Genomic DNA, 16,709 nt, shown 5'->3' on the forward strand with positions numbered 1-16,709 from the left:
AAAAATCACCCAAGGGCCAAATTCGGCTTGGGGAACCCTGCCCTACAAAGATATGGGAAAACAGAATCCATGTGAAAGCATGATAGCTTTTAGACAGACAAGACAACACTCCCAAACCATGTTTCACTTCAGCAGACAACTTCATCCTTATTCCTAGCTATGGTCATGACTCCTCTCTCTCTCTCCTCTCACAGCAAGAGAAGCTGGGTGATATCTGCTTCTCCCTGCGATACGTGCCCACCGCCGGCAAGCTGACCGTGGTCATCCTGGAGGCCAAGAACCTGAAGAAGATGGATGTGGGAGGCTTGTCAGGTGAGCAGAGCAGAGCTGAGGGCCACAACAGACGCCTGAGGGCCACAATAAGGATGGCCAAGCAGGATGATTGACAGTCAGGGGGCCTAAGATGGTAGTAAGGCATTTTACCTCCAGACCTGCTCTCACCTGTGTCATGTCCACTCAATAGGAGGGGCTGTCATTTTGAAACCCTCAGTCAAAGCCACACTCACTCTCTGGTAATGAATGCTTTCAGGGTGTTATGTATTAGAAACCATTGTTTTGCCCTCTCCCCTCTCTGTGCTGTTCTAGTGTTTTTGCTGAAGGCTTGGTGAGTCATTGTGGGGCCCAGTGTTTTGCCAGGGTGGACTTTGGGGAAATTGGTGTCTGTTGGAGACATTGAGCTCTGATTGTGCGGTGCTTTCACTCCCCACTGGCTTTCCACACGACATGCTCATCTTTTGTCTAAGAAAATGCATCTTGGGCAGCAATCACTTTAGTCTCTCCTATCTTCCTGCAGCTATTTCTCTCAAACAATAACAGTCCCCTACCAATCATTGCCCATCCTTATATCGGCAGTAGAAAACAGATAGCATCTGAAGTGACTAATTTATATCTAAACTCTCCCTCCAAAATGTATTACCAAGCCAAACATGTGCTGTGGACATCAATAGAAATTGCATTTTGTCCTCCAGAATAATGCCAATGTGAAGGCCGCGGGTGATGCCAACAGAACACGTGTTTAGACCCAGGTACTCCAGGGATCAGTGGTGTGGGTGGTAGTTAAAGGGCTCCACTGTGCAGACCTGCTGTTGTGTGGGAGAAAATACACATGGACAGTAATGATTGCAGTGGGCAGTAATGAACACCCTGCTTTATGTTGAGGGGAGATCCCATAGGGACTACAATAAAAAAAAGCTTTGGAAAGTCACCTGGCCATTGTGGCCATTGTTCACTAATGCACTTGTAGAGGCTCATAGATAGAACACATTTCTAATGAATTGACCAACTCTGAAAAGCAAGCCTGACGCCATGGTAACAGAATGTTCCATTTGCGATTGTGACCACGCATGCACGCACGCACACACACATGTGCAGGTGTGTGTGTATTACAGAGAGTAATCCATCTAGTTTTCGTTGCTGCACCGCTCAGAGAGAAGCAAAGAAATCTCATTTTCTTAACCTCTGCTCTTTCCTCTGGGAAGGAGGGCTATATGGGTGCGGACCCCTTCTAGCAAGCAGAGCCAGCTGTGTGTATTTCCTGTATGGTCCTCGCAATTTGGGCCATTCAGGAGTTAGAAATAGGAGCCCACCTGAACCATTCATCCCTCCACCCCTACAAAGAGCCCCCCCCCCAATCCCCTATCCTCCTCTTCCTCCCTGTCCTTCCTCCTCACCCTAACCCTCTCCAGGCTGCAGTTACCATGCATCTAGTCCATTCTCCCCACCTCCCCGTTCTCCCCACCTCCCCCGCATCAGTGCCTGACTTACCTAACAGAACCGCTACCTCACTCTAACAACCCAGGACCTTCCCTCATCTGTCAGAGTAGTGTGCCTGGTAGCCATTAGCCAGAACCCATGCCTCCCCGCTGGTATTTTCCACTCGTCGCATTAGCTCTCATCTGTCGTCATTTGCATCATGGGATTGGCCACATCCTAAACTGTCAATCAAGCTGATGAGGTAATAGATGGGAGGCAGTTTGAAGGCCAGGCGGTTACTGTGAGAAACTAATTCAGAAGGAAAGTGGTTAGGAAGGATGGCTGGGCTTGACATGCAATATGCCAGGGGTAATTGGTGCATGGTTTATCTAGTGTGTTTAAAAGGTCAAAGCGGAGCAAAGTCTGGGGATTTCAGGTTAAATTATTAACGTATGGTAATAGCATGTTTTTCATCTCAGTTGCCATTGGATTCAAGGCTCCGAACTATGATTTCCATTTTAATAGCGCATTAGACTGGCTACACAGTTGTGTGTGGGTCTGTGTGTTGGTGTGTGTGTTGCATGTGTCAGAGTGTGTTAGTGTGTGTGTGCATGGATGTCTCTCTTTGCATACTCATATGAGCATACTGTATCATAAAACTTGTAAGAGGATAACATGATTTCTAGCCAATGGCTTCTAGCCATCCCAATACGCTATTGGCACATCATTTCTTTCTAATCTATCCAATTGGTAAAGTACATAACACTCTCACCTGGGTTTTATCTGTTTGAAAAATCCACAGAGGGAATGAGAATTATAGGAGCTATTGTTCGACTTTCATGTTCCCCATTGAAGTCCCAAACAGTAGGCTAGATAACAGGCATCTTGTTCCCACTCACACAGCTTATTTGGATGCTCATGTTTTTGAAGTCAACTGAACAATGAACAAGGTAGTGAAGCTGAACACCATGACAGCAATTTTACCTTTTTTAAATTTTATCAGAAAATTGAATTGAAGAATAGCTTGTGCTTGGCTTGTTTTGTTCAAGTTTTGAAAGAGAGTGTTGTCATTCATTTTGAAAGGAGCCAATACACTGGTATCTCTCTCTCTCCGCCTCTGGGTTTGACTAACCAAATAAACAAATACCAAACAAGCATCATTCCCGTACACGCTTTAGGGCAGAAAATATTGTTTTTGGACACCTGTACCTGACAAAATGTTGTTCCAATTCAGTTTTTCTAACAAGATATGGCAGAGTACTATATCTCAGTTAGCCCATTGTTTGAAGAGGCAACTTCTTCAGAAGTGTCTTTCTGTCAAGAGAATAGACGTCAAAGCCTGGCAGATAGATGAAATAACAGGCATGTATATAATAACAATAATTAGTGACTATCTCACATCGTGACACAGCCAGAACTGGAAGAGGAGGACAAGTAATTGATGGCCTGGGATTGGTCCTTTTCTCCGCTGCTGTCCTGTTTATCGAGCCTAATTATTGCTCAGCAAACGAGACACCGCTAATTTCATTAAAATATGTATAATTATTCATAATTATTCTGATTGCCCCAAAGAATCATAACAGCCAGAATCGCTGTATCATGCTGTGCAGCAAACTTGTTTCAAACATTTTTAAAAGAGCACCTAATCTAATCATCGACAAAAGTTCTCAGCTGAGCCACTCCTGAATCACAGTGGAAGGTTTATTTTAACAGAACTACACTACCGGTCAAACGTTTTTTTTTTTTTTTTTTTACTATTTTCTACATTGTAGAATAATAGTGAATACATCAAACTACGAAATAACACATATGGAATCATGTAGTAACCAAAAAAAGTGTTAAACAAATCAAAATATATTTTATATTTGAGATTCTTCAAATAGCCACCCTTTGCCTTGATGACAGCTTTGCACACGCTTGGCATTCTCTCAACCAGCTTCATGATGTAGTCAGCTGGAATGCATTTCAATTAACAGGTGTGCCTTCTTAAAAGTTAATTTAGTGTATATCCCAGGAGGGACTTATAATACAGCACATACCATGCAATGCATCGCAGGCAAGATACTTGCGTCTTTCTCATCATCTCTGCTGAAGATGTACAGGTAACCTGTATTATAGACTCAAGGTGAGTCCCTATATTTAACTACAGTATATACTGTGACAATGGAACAACTCTCGCTAGTATGACTCACCACAGGAGAGCGCTCCAGCAGGGCTCTTCACTGGCTGTGTGCGGCACTGTGATAACGGCCTATTTCTATGGGTGAAGTATGTAGACCATGTCCCCTCACATAAAAGGTGTACAAGTGTGTAGAAGCATGGAAGAGAACTCAGCGCCACTGCTGCCAACCTACATACAGTGACGTAAATCAAGAGCCAATCAAATCTGTGGTGGTAAATAACATAGTGCTATAGAATAGTATCAGTGTTGCATACAGAAGCACCGTGGAGGTTACTGGAGGATGAGTACATGCTTGTTAAGATAATGGATGTACTATCTCCACTGTGCCACCTCTCCCCCCCCCCCCCCCCCTCTCTCTCTCTCTCTACCTCTCTCTCTCTCGCTCTCTCGCTCTCTCTCAGTCACAGTGGATAGTGAGGCTGTTCATAACAGGATAATGGACCTTCTCAGTGAGGAGGTTATCACATCAACCAGTCCTCTAGTATTAATGAACCTGCACTGTCCTCACCCAGTGCTCCCACACCGCTCAACACCACACCAAACCGCACACCATCAAGCCTCTCGGCTGGAGACCATATTATTTGTTTTGTTTCTCATGCATACTGCCCAGTTGATTAAGGGAGCTCCAGGTTCACAGTGCCACTCCAGTTACTTACACAGCCAAGGTGTGGAAAGCAATGAGGCCAGGTGCTATTATAATGATGAATGAATGGAAAACCAATTTGGTTGTGATTAGGGAAATGCAGAAGTTTGGAAGTGTGTATGTGTGCGCGTGTGTGTGCGTGCACATGCGCATGTGTGTGTGTACGGCATGTGTGAGTTTTCCATGCTCTGTGTGTGTCTGTGGTGTGTGTGCGCCGTAGTGGAGTTGCGTGCGAATAATTCATGTCAAATCCAAGTCTGTAAAACTGAGATGACAGTGGGGCCCTGCATGCCCCTCCTCCACGGCCCATCCAGAACGATGGGAGGGAAACTAAACTAAGATGACAGCTAAGCTATATTTAACCTGCTTGAGTTGATGTTCGTTCAACATCTCGTACACAGCCCCTGCAAGCCAACACACAGCACGCTCGAGTAAGCAGCCAACGTTTACTAGCGGCTTTCGGTTTTTACCGCTTGGTCTTCTTACGCTCAATAGACTAATTATGATTGGCATTGATTGCTATTCTCTTTCACTAAGGCCTATAATCCGAAGTAAACAGCAATGACTAGCTATCGACAATCTTAAAGCCTAGATCTTAGAGCTTCTGTTGAATCTGACGGGTGAATACACAGTAACGCTGACATAGTCTCGTAACGGTAGGAATGAATATAATGTATTTGTTTTGGATGCACACACTGTCATGTTAAAAGGTCCTCTGTCATCTGTTTGTCACAGAGCTAGCTGGGATAGAGAAGGTCCTGTTGTGGCTGCTGCTCTGACAGATCGTATGGGACAGGTGCCTGCATTGTCTCCTCCACAAACACCTGCAGCCGACGTCGCTCATGTCCTCCCCGTTAGTCACTTCTCCACACATCTGCTACTTCCTGTTCACGGGGAAGGGAGGGAGACTCTTTATAAATGGGCACAGCATCTTTTCATAATACCCCGGCCCATTGCCAGTGAACCAGATGAGTGACTGTCACGCTTGCGGCAAGGATCTGCCTCCGTATACCAAAGTGTAGACAGACACAGCGGACGGAGACAGCGCTCTCTCTCTCTCTCTCTCTCTCTCTCTTTGCAACAGGTGCATCACATCAGCTGCCGCGGCCACTCATCCACAAAATGGGCAGAGATTAGAGCTGTCTGGGACGAGACGCCGAAATGAGCCGGATATGAGTTGGGGTGCGTCGCCCGCCAAAACCCAATAATACTGGAAGCGAGATAAGAAGAGTCTGGGTAGAATAGGGCTGAAAGCCACGGGACACCACAGGTGTTTTTCTAATGGTGGAGGGATAGGTTATCTGTGATAACCCTGTCTGGTTATTGTTGTTGTTGTGTGTATTCAGCCTCAGTCTCTAAGGATAGGGGGATTCATTTATCCAGTGCTGGTCATTCAGGGCCAGGCCCAGGCCTGTGTGGATGGTCAAGAGGAGGCAGAGGCAGCCAAATATACGGTTGGAATGGGAAGGAGTTGGAATTTATCTACATGGTTGTGAATGTGAGGTCTTTTTTATACAGAGATAAAAGATTTCTGCGCAGGTTCAAGACTGTTGCAACTGATGATCATGAGCAGGGTTGAAGAAATACAGGGGTGTGTGAATGACTGCCTGTGTGCGTTACAGCTTTCACAGCCATGTATCAGGATCTGAAGCAGCAGGATCTGTTATCGGTCTGCTTTGACAGTCCCAACAAAGGCGATTGAGCCTAACCTCCACAGAGACCTTGGGGACCATACTTAGGTCATCCACAAACTTCCCTATTAACTTCCAACCATTACCTAGTAGAAAAGCTTCCTATCAGTGTCAGCAGCAAAGGTGTAGAAGTCTGATTGTTTGTAATCGGCTCTCTCATGACACATCTTTAGTTTCCTACAGGGACATTAGTAGAACCTATAAAGGAGGGAACTTGGCTGAAAAGAATTCACTGCACACAACAAAGAAGAAAGAGAAAAAACAGTAAAGGGGTTGTTGATAGAAGAGTCTGATAGAAAGTCCTAATACGGCTATGTGATGCTCACAGTCTGACACTGAAGAAGATTCCCATTTAGATACTGCTGGGCCTATTCACTAACACACACACCTCTCATCCTACTGCTGGGCCTATTCACTAACACACACACACACCTCTCATCCTACTGCTGGGCCTATTCACTAACACACACACCTCTCATCCTACTGCTGGGCCTATTCACTAACACACACACACACCTCTCATCCTACTGCTGGGCCTATTCACTGACACACACACACCTCTCATCCTACTGCTGGGCCTATTCACTAACACACACACACCTCTCATTCTACTGCTGGGCCTATTCACTAACACACACACCTCTCATCCTACTGCTGGGCCTATTCACTAACACACACACACACCTCTCATTCTACTGCTGGGCCTATTCACTAACACACACACACCTCTCATTCTACTGCTGGGCCTATTCACTAACACACACACACCTCTCATCCTACTGCTGGGCCTATTCACTATCACACACACCTCTCATCCTACTGCTGGGCCTATTCACTAACACACACACACACCTCTCATTCAACTGCTGGGCCTATTCACTAACACACACACACCTCTCATTCTACTGCTGGGCTGCATTCTCTTTCTCTCTCTCTATTTCTCTCTCTCTTTGTTCTTTCTGTTCTCTCCATTCTGGCCTTTCACTCTCTCGCTCCGTTCACTCAGTTCTCTCTGTCTTTCTCTCTTTCCCTCTGTCCATTGCCTTTCTTTCTCTCTTTTTCATTCTGTCTGTTCTGCTTCTCTTTTTCTCTGTCTCTTAATGTACACTGCGCGCACAACTATGGGATGAGCCTGCCAGTGAGCAATCAGCTCTTACAGATGTAGGATCTTAATTTGAGCCAGTTTTCCACAGCTGGAAAATAATCCTGCAGCAACAGGAAATGTGAATTATTATGTGGATTATAATTAATGAACATTTTTGTAGGGGTTGATCCATTTTTCGTTAAGGCAAATCAAGTCTGAAATTTTAAAGTGGAAATTACAAACTTTAGAAGCCTTTTTAAAACTCAAATACACTACAAGTTTGCGTTTCCTGCTGTGTAGGAACATTCTCAGCAACAAAAGAGTGATCAAATTAAGATCCTACATCTGTAGTCTATCACTCTAAATTGGATAACAGATGTTTGCCATTGCTTTTTTCAATGTTTGCCACTACTAGGAATCCCACAGATGTTCCACAGTCAAAACTGTCTTTTCCAGCCAAAAGCCCAATAAAGGCATCTGGGAACCAGCAGTATATTAGAACAAGAGAGCATTATGAGGATTGATACTGATGCCTTGCTTCATTGATCCATTACCATGCTGGTGCTCAGTTGTAACTACCATCCTTTCCCTTAATGTTATTGGTCGTTTAGCCCAATTACCATGCCATATCCTATTCTATTTATTTGTGTTTGTTGATCCTAGAACCAACAAACGCTGTCTCGTCTTGAAAGATAAATGGCGTAACCTGTTTTCATTAAGATAAGTCTGTCTACTATCTAGCTCAAATTGGTTTCAATGGCAGTCCATTACCAAGGCTCATTAGCTTTCCAAAACTCAAGCGTCTTGTCTCAAACAGGGTGCCACTCCTCTCCCTCCTCTCCCCCTCCACTTCCCACTTGTCATTAGCATTCAGGAGGAGTAAACAAATCCGGAGTGCGAGCCATGCTAGTCCAACGTCCTGAATGCCAATGATAAAGCAGGAAGGCTGATGGGTGAGTCTGCATCTTTTACTGGTCCTCTTGACCTGATTACCAGAGAGAGGGGGGCCACAGGGCCAACCACAGCAGGCCCACTCTGGAGAGGCTTGGAGTTGTCATTATTGGGGAACGGAAATGAGGCCCTCCAGTGAAAGTGCTTCTGTAGGCGAAAACATGAGCCACTTGAAAAAGAAGCGAAATTCTATTCATAGAAATTGTGCGCAACTCTGTTTCTCTTGCATATGATTTGAAATGGGTTTGTAAGTACGGTGAACGTTATCAGACGATAAATCAAAAGAAACGGACCGACAAGGTGTGACTATAACATATGAGTGCATATACACCAGAAAGGGAGGGTGTATATGCCTTGTGGCAGTAGGTTCTAACCTGGCCCTCTCTTCTTTCCTCAGATCCCTACGTGAAGATCCACCTGATGCAGAACGGGAAAAGGCTGAAGAAGAAGAAGACGACAATCAAGAAGAACACCCTCAACCCTTACTACAACGAGTCCTTCAGCTTTGAAGTGCCATTTGAACAAATCCAGGTAATGGTGTTGTACATCCCCATGTCTTGGGAGTTCTCCATGTTGTTGAAGCTTTAAGGGTAGATCTAATTGATCTCAGTCATAAAGCACCAAGTCAAGTTTTTTTAAAGGATACTTAAACTAAGACTTTGAGCCAACACCGAGACAGGAGATTGTGTTCACAGCTTGTGGCTACTAAGAGTGATTGTCGTAGAAATATTTGATTCAAAAGTAGTTAACTCAAAAATATCTCTCAAGAAACTGGAGCTTGTGAATACAAAAATTAGACTTTATTATTGCGTAACAAAGCCGAGCTGCTCCATGGAGCAGCTGCTTGTCCTTGGCTTAAAAATCTCCTTTTATACACATACAAATGCATAGTCATGCTTACATAGAATATATAGTTACTCCTCCTAAGATAAATGATTAACATCTGTCACTGTCACGCCACCGTTACCTTTCAAAGTCCAATAACACATGTTGTTTACTCTTACAAGAGCTACGTGCGCTTTCCAGTTGAGGCCTCTTTCCCTTATCTCTTTATATTGGTGGTGTGACTCAGACACTTTCTTAAAAAATAAGATACATACATTGATTAAAGCATGGTTACACACTGTATTGGCTATATTCCATATTTAGACATACATCTGGATTATAAAAATGTCAATCATGTTTACTATATTTTACCTTTGACATTTCCCAACATTTTGCCTTAATGATACATAATTTATTTCCATATATTCCCCCCTTTGGGACTTCCAATAAAGTCCCAATAATTCAAAGATTAATTTTAAATGAATGTAAGCCTGTGCATTTACTTATTCTTAGCCTTGCCATATGTGGTTAAATTTTATATGCATATATTTAAACCAATATATCTTCCTCATTGTTTGACCCATCCTGATGAGGACCCAGAGCCCAGTCAGGTATTGGATACAAGTCTGAAAGGTTTTCCTCTACATTAACCTCCAAGTTTTCCTGTTGGGCTTTGTAACCATGGCAGGCCCATCCTCCCCCAGGAACAACACCATACAGACATTCAGGATTCCCAAATGGACAGTCCATTGGTCCTCCTTTGATATTACAAGGTTTCCCATATTCATTAACATACTGTCCTGGAGCTCCCTGAACTGGGTGTATTTCTTTGGCTGAACTAGTAACAATGGTCTGTACAGTCATTTGTTTTGCTGTGGTTTGAATCAAAGTGATTTTAACAGAGGTAGTATACAACAAAACACTATTCCCATCACTACTAATGATACAGTGGGGAAAAAAAGTATTTAGTCAGCCACCAATTGTGCAAGTTCTCCCACTTAAAAAGATGAGAGAGGCCTGTAATTTTCATCATAGGTACACGTCAACTATGACAGACAAAATGAGGGAAAAAAATCCAGAAAATCACATTGTAGGATTTTTAATGAATTTATTTGCTAATTATGGTGGAAAATAAGTATTTGGTCACCTACAAACAAGCAAGATTTCTGGCTCTCACAGACCTGTAACTTCTTCTTTAAGAGGCTCCTCTGTCCTCCACTCGTTACCTGTATTAATGGCACCTGTTTGAACTTGTTATCAGTATAAAAGACACCTGTCCACAACCTCAAACAGTCACACTCCAAACTCCACTATGGCCAAGACCAAAGAGCTGTCAAAGGACACCAGAAACAAAATTGTAGACCTGCACCAGGCTGGGAAGACTGAATCTGCAATAGGTAAGCAGCTTGGTTTGAAGAAATCAACTGTGGGAGCAATTATTAGTAAATGGAAGACATACAAGACCACTGATAATCTCCCTCGATCTGGGGCTCCACGCAAGATCTCACCCCGTGGGGTCAAAATGATCACAAGAATGGTGAGCAAAAATCCCAGAACCACACGGGGGGACCTAGTGAATGACCTGCAGAGAGCTGGGACCAAAGTAACAAAGCCTACCATTAGTAACACACTACGCCACCAGGGACTCAAATCCTGCAGTGCCAGATGTGTCCCCCTGCTTAAGCCAGTACATGTGCAGGCCCGTCTGAAGTTTGCTAGAGTGCATTTGGATGATCCAGAAGAGGATTGGGAGAATGTCATATGGTCAGATGAAACCAAAATAGAACTTTTTGGTAAAAACTCAACTCGTCGTGTTTGGAGGACAAAGAATGCTGAGTTGCATCCAAAGAACACCATACCTACTGTGAAGCATGGGGGTGGAAACATCATGCTTTGGGGCTGTTTTTCTGCAAAGGGACCAGGACGACTGATCTGTGTAAAGGAAAGAATGAATGGGGCCATGTATTGTGAGATTTTGAGTGAAAACCTCCTTCCATCAGCAAGGGCATTGAAAATTAAACGTGGCTGGGTCTTTCAGCATGACAATGATCCCAAACACACCGCCCGGGCAACGAAGGAGTGGCTTCGTAAGAAGCATTTCAAGGTCCTGGAGTGGCCTAGCCAGTCTCCAGATATCAACCCCATAGAAAATATTTGGAGGGAGTTGAAAGTCTGTGTTGCCCAGCGACAGCCCCAAAACATCACTGCTCTAGAGGAGATCTGCATGGAGGAATGGGCCAAAATACCAGCAACAGTGTGTGAAAACCTTGTGAAGACTTACAGAAAACGTTTGACCTGTGTCATTGCCAACAAAGGGTATATAACAAAGTATTGAGAAACTTTTGTTATTGACCAAATACTTATTTTCCACCATAATTTGCAAATAAATTCATTAAAAATCCTACAATGTGATTTTCTGGAGAAAAAAATTCTCATTTTGTCTGTCATAGTTGACGTGTACCTATGATGAAAATTACAGGCCTCTCTCATTCATTTGGATATCCTCTGGGTTAACCTATTGCATCTAAATATACATTGGGGTCATGTTCATATGCTCTTTTTACCCTTTATTACTATTCTGTGTGTCCCTATTTGTTGTTTTGTCTACCTCCCACTCTGATATAACCACCTCCTGAAGCATTTGTACTCTAGCACATATTCCCTTCCATCCCCTAGGAAAAGTGGCTCTAATTCTTTGTTCTCCACATACCCAAAATAAATCTGCCACTGCCACTGCCACCGATTGATCCTCATAAGGAAAAATCAATGGCATTGCCAGTGTTTGCTTCTCACATTCCCCAGAGTCACCAGGCCCTCCATTAGTAGCTATTACTCCAGTACTTGATCCTGCTGCCTGATAAACTGCTCTGTGGGGGGTATCTGCATTCCAGGACATGTTATCACTACTTAGGTGCCATGTGGTCTCACACTTTCCCTTAAATTTGCCCAAATCATGCTCCCCATCCGTTTTGTTGTAGCATTCATAATCTTGATTATAATCTATACGATATTTTTCTGGTGCTTCCATTTTTCTGGGTTCTATTCTCATATCTATTTTTTTACACCACTCCCCCCATCCTGGTTGATTATAGAATCTGTAATGATAGGGATTTCCCAAAAATGATAAACACTCTGCAGGACAGTAGGGTCTTTCTCCTCTTTTAAGATGACAATAGCTTCGTTTAAAGTTAGCACATTGCTTGTAACTGTGTGGATTTGGTATCACTATCAATTATTTTAATGGAGAAGGAGCACATACTAAACAACTTGTTTTTCTATTAATTGTTTTAGCTGAATATTGTGCCCATTTGTACCAATAATTTTGCATTGCTCCCTCCCATAGCCTTCCTAATTTTGTTGGTGCTTTCATTATTTTTGGTATTACTGTTGGGGCTAAGGTAGATTGTCTATTTTCCTGATTTCCCCAATTAGTTAAAGAATCCCATACATTTTGAAAAAACCCAGTTGTTCCTTTTTTTTCTAATCCTGTCTTTGTTGGTTCAACTGCTATAGTAATTAGTGGTCCTTGGGTAGTGGTCATAGTTACATTAACTATTTCAGGTTCTTCTTCCTGTCTAGATTGGTGTTTGGAAATAGGATCAATGTCCTTTGTTGTTATACTATTCCCTTCTGACCCTTTAGTGCTAACTATTTCCAATATGTACTTTGCATTATTTTCTTGAGTCAATTCATTTAAGGTAATTTCCCAACTAGTGTCTCCTTTGTTAATTTCTATTTGGCAGCCATATTCATCCCAGATTGCTTCTCCTCTTGTTTGATGATTAGCCTGTGATTTTTCTGGCAGAGGTTTTATCCTTCGTATTGAAAAGGATTTTTGAGTTTCTGTAGCTGTCAGTACTTGGGCAGGAATAGAAATACTGGTTCCAACTATTTCCAAAGGTACATGCTTTTTTATTCTATTTCTGATTTTAGCTTCAGGAACCAATTTCTTAAATACTGATGAAATCATGAGATGATTGGCTTGTTTTATATCCATTATTTTTCCATGTCCATTCCCTTTTAGCTCAACTTCTACACAATGATTTTTTTGGCATTTTATTTTAAACATTGCATATCCTTCAATCTGACATTTCCCCAATCTAGGCCATCCTGTGTACGATACTTGTTCTTTATTCACAACAACAATTCTTCCTGGCTCAGTAAGGCTGTCTCTAGAATATTGTATAGTTGTAGGCAGACTCACCACCATCTCTCCTAGATTAACTGCTATTACCGTTAGAGCAATTCCACAGTTCTTAAGTTGTCAGGGACCATGAGAGGGCAGAGAAGTCAATTGTGGGAAAGTCACTTGCCTCAATGACAGGGGAGTCTCTTTCTTCAATGGTAGGGAAGTCACCTCTCTCAGTGGTAGAAAAGTCACTTTCCTCTCCATCACCTGTTGCTCCCCCATTACCTGGGTCTTTGCTTGTGCTTGGGGTATGTGCCAGGACAGGTATCCTATCAGCAGTATTCCCCACATCATCAGGCCCCACCTCCCGACTCTCCAGATTTTCAGGAGGGAGTGCCTGCTATCCTTCGACGTTGGCACTTCTTCTTCTTGGACTCCATCTGGTGCCTCGACATCCTCCGCTTCCTCATGGCTCGCTGACGGCAGACCGGTTCTCTTCGGGACCCTGGTGCAGTAGTTCAGATGGTACCACGTCGTGCTTCCTTCCACCTGTATCGCCGTGGGCGTCGCTCGGATCACCTTGTATGGTCCTTCTCTCCTGGGCTCATTCCACTTTCTGCGAAACACTCGGATGTAGACTCGGTCTCCTGGAATCACCAGCCCTGGCTCCTCTGGTCCGGGTTCCGGTTCTTGCCTTTTTTCCTGGAGATAGATCACTTTATGTATAGCAGTTAGTTGTCTTACATATGCTTTAAGCTCCATCTCTAATTGTTCCAACGAGGGTCCTTTGTAGGGCCCTCTTAGAACTGGCACTGGCATGGGTCGACCCGTAAGCATTTCATACGGGGTTAGATGCATATTTCTGTTAGTTTGCATGCGATAACTCATCAAAGCTAGTGGTAGTGCATCCACCCAATTGAGCTTTGCACTGGCACAGATTTTATTCAGTTTAGCCTTGAGGGTCGCATTAATCCTCTCAACAATCCCCTGAGATTGCGGATGATACACACACCCTAGTCTTTGCTTGATCCTTAACTGCTGTAGTACTTGCTTCACTGTTTTCTGAATAAATGCTGATCCATTGTCTGAACTGATTTCTGTTGGTATTCCAAATCTGGGTATTACTTCTCTGGTTAGAAAGTTGATTACTGTCCCTGATCCTAGATCTGCTGATGGTACCGCTTCTACCCATCTACTGAATCTATCTATGATCACTAGCATGTACCTTTTGCCATTCACCTTTTTTATCATATCTACAAAGTCCATGACTAAATGTCGAAATGGTCCTTCAGGAACTGGTATGTGCCCTATAGGCGTTGTTATTCCTTTCCTTACATTGTTTTGTGCACACACCTTACATCTTGCTAATGCCTCATCTATTGTTGCCTGTAGGTATGGAGACCAGTATCCTTGTTTTTTAATTTTCCTTATTATCTCCCCCCTTGCGCAATGGTCAAAACCATGCGCATCAGTTATCAGTAAATTGAGCAACACACTAGGTGCTACTATGGTTCCTTCATGAGACCTCCATAATCCCTTCACATCTTTGGTGGCCCCTCTTTGGTGCCACATAGAAGTGGTCCTCTGTAGCTCAGCTGGTAGAGCACGGCGCTTGTTATGCCAAGGTAGTGGGTTCGATCCCCGGGACCACCCATACACAAAAAAAAATGTATGCACGCATGACTGTAAGTTGCTTTGGATAAAAGCGTCTGCTAAATGGCATATTATTATTATTCATAAGGTCCTGCTCTTTCCTGCATCCTTATTATATCGTCTGGTTGTGGTATGGATTCAATAATGACCATTGGTGCTGTTAACACTGGGACGGTGCATCTAGATGCCTTCCATGCAGCTTCATCAGCTGCATTGTTTCCTTTGGTTATAAATCCTTTTTCTTTCCTATGCGCCTGACATTTCACTATCGCCAATTTAGTGGGATATATTAACGCCGTCATTAATTCCACAATCTGCTCGTGGTGTTGTATGGGTGTACCATCGCTTTTCCTGAACCCTCGCTGCTTCCAGACTGCCCCAAATAAGTGACACACCCCATGTGCATTTGCTGAATCAGTATAGATATGAACTGTTTTCCGTTTTCCCAGGATGCAAGCTGCAGTGAGTGCTTTTAGTTCAGCTAACTGAGCTGAGCATGGCTGTGGACAATATTCTGCTATTACCTCTTTAAAATATTCTCCTTGCTTTTGTACTACTGCATATCCTGCATGATTTCCCACATGATCCTTATAACAGGATCCATCCACAAAATACTCTTCTATGCACTCTTCCCCCACACTGGACATCGGGGTTGACTCCAAATCTGGTCTTAATCGAGTAAATGTCAATGAGTCTGCTACACAGTCATGTGCTTGTCCCTCAAACTCCAAAGGGATTCTTTCAGCTGGATTTACTGTACTGCATCGTTTAATGGAAACATCTGGATAGGTCAGTAGAGTCATGTATTCTAATGTTCTAGCGTTGGTAAGAACAAACTTTCCTTTTTCTATCAGTTCCACTATTTTATGGTGTGTATGTATTGTTACCGGGTATCCCATAGTAATTGTGGACGCTTTGTCATATGCATATTGTAATGCAGCTAAACCTTGATAGCAGGGAGGATATCCCTGAGCAACGGAATATAGTTTAGAACTATAATAAGCAATGGGTTGTTTTCGTCTTCCACTGCATGTCTCTTGCATAAGTACCGCCGTCGCATACTTATCACATGTGTTTGCCACATACAACAAGAATGGTTTTGTGTAATCTGGGGCTGCTACTGCCGGAGCTGACTGCATTTCCTTCTTCATTGTTTCAAATGCAGTCAATGCATCACTGTTCCATTCCAGGCTTGCTCTAAGGCAGGGGTGTCAAACTCATTTTAGCTCAGGGGCCACATGGAGGAAAATCTATTCCCAAGTGGGCCGGACCGGAAAAATCATGGTATATATAACTTAAAAACAACAACTTCAGATTGTTTTCTTTGTTTTAATACGATCAACATACAACATAAAGCTGGAGCCTGAGGACAGTGTGTCCAAAATAGTACAAGCACAACATCACTATTAATCATAAAACACGTCAAGTTTATTTGAAAATTCTAAAGAAAAAGAACACACAATGCCTCAGTGATTAACAGAACTGTTTCACAGATCACAGAACTATATCAGGGTGTCATTTCTCAGGCAGAAATGTAGATAAAAATAATGAAATCCTGTTCCCCAAACAAGTACAAGAACCACAGAGTCAAGAATAGGTTAAATATACAAATAAAATAAAATCAATTAAAAACAATAGCACATCAACATAAAAACATATAAACATAAATCTGAAAGCGTTGCTCAAACTCCCGTAACAGTCCCGTTATTTTATCTTTGAACCGCTTTATGTCTGCCACATGTTGGGTCGCGCACACATTTCTCAGACAGGGGAAGTGAGCTGCATCACCACCGGCAAGTTGCGTCTCCCACAATGACAGCTTCAACTTGAAAGAACGTATGCTGTCATAATACTGCGTG

At 43.1% G+C, this 16,709-nt stretch overlaps 1 protein-coding gene across 1 annotated transcript in view; it reads left to right on the forward strand.

The window, feature by feature from the left end:
* Positions 1-16,709, forward strand: part of LOC311129540 (synaptotagmin-1-like) — a gene marked incomplete at both ends in the record, with an annotated part of 62,760 nt that overhangs the window by 33,127 nt on the left and 12,924 nt on the right. The window contains 2 exons of the mRNA XM_084161845.1: positions 195-312; positions 8,641-8,774. Of these exons, the coding sequence (XP_084017971.1) occupies positions 195-312; positions 8,641-8,774 (252 nt within the window). The remainder of the gene's footprint in view (positions 1-194; positions 313-8,640; positions 8,775-16,709) is intronic.

Source organism: Coregonus lavaretus (assembly GCF_964263955.1).
Source record: "Coregonus lavaretus genome assembly, chromosome: 5".
NCBI classification, from domain to species: domain Eukaryota; kingdom Metazoa; phylum Chordata; class Actinopteri; order Salmoniformes; family Salmonidae; genus Coregonus; species Coregonus lavaretus.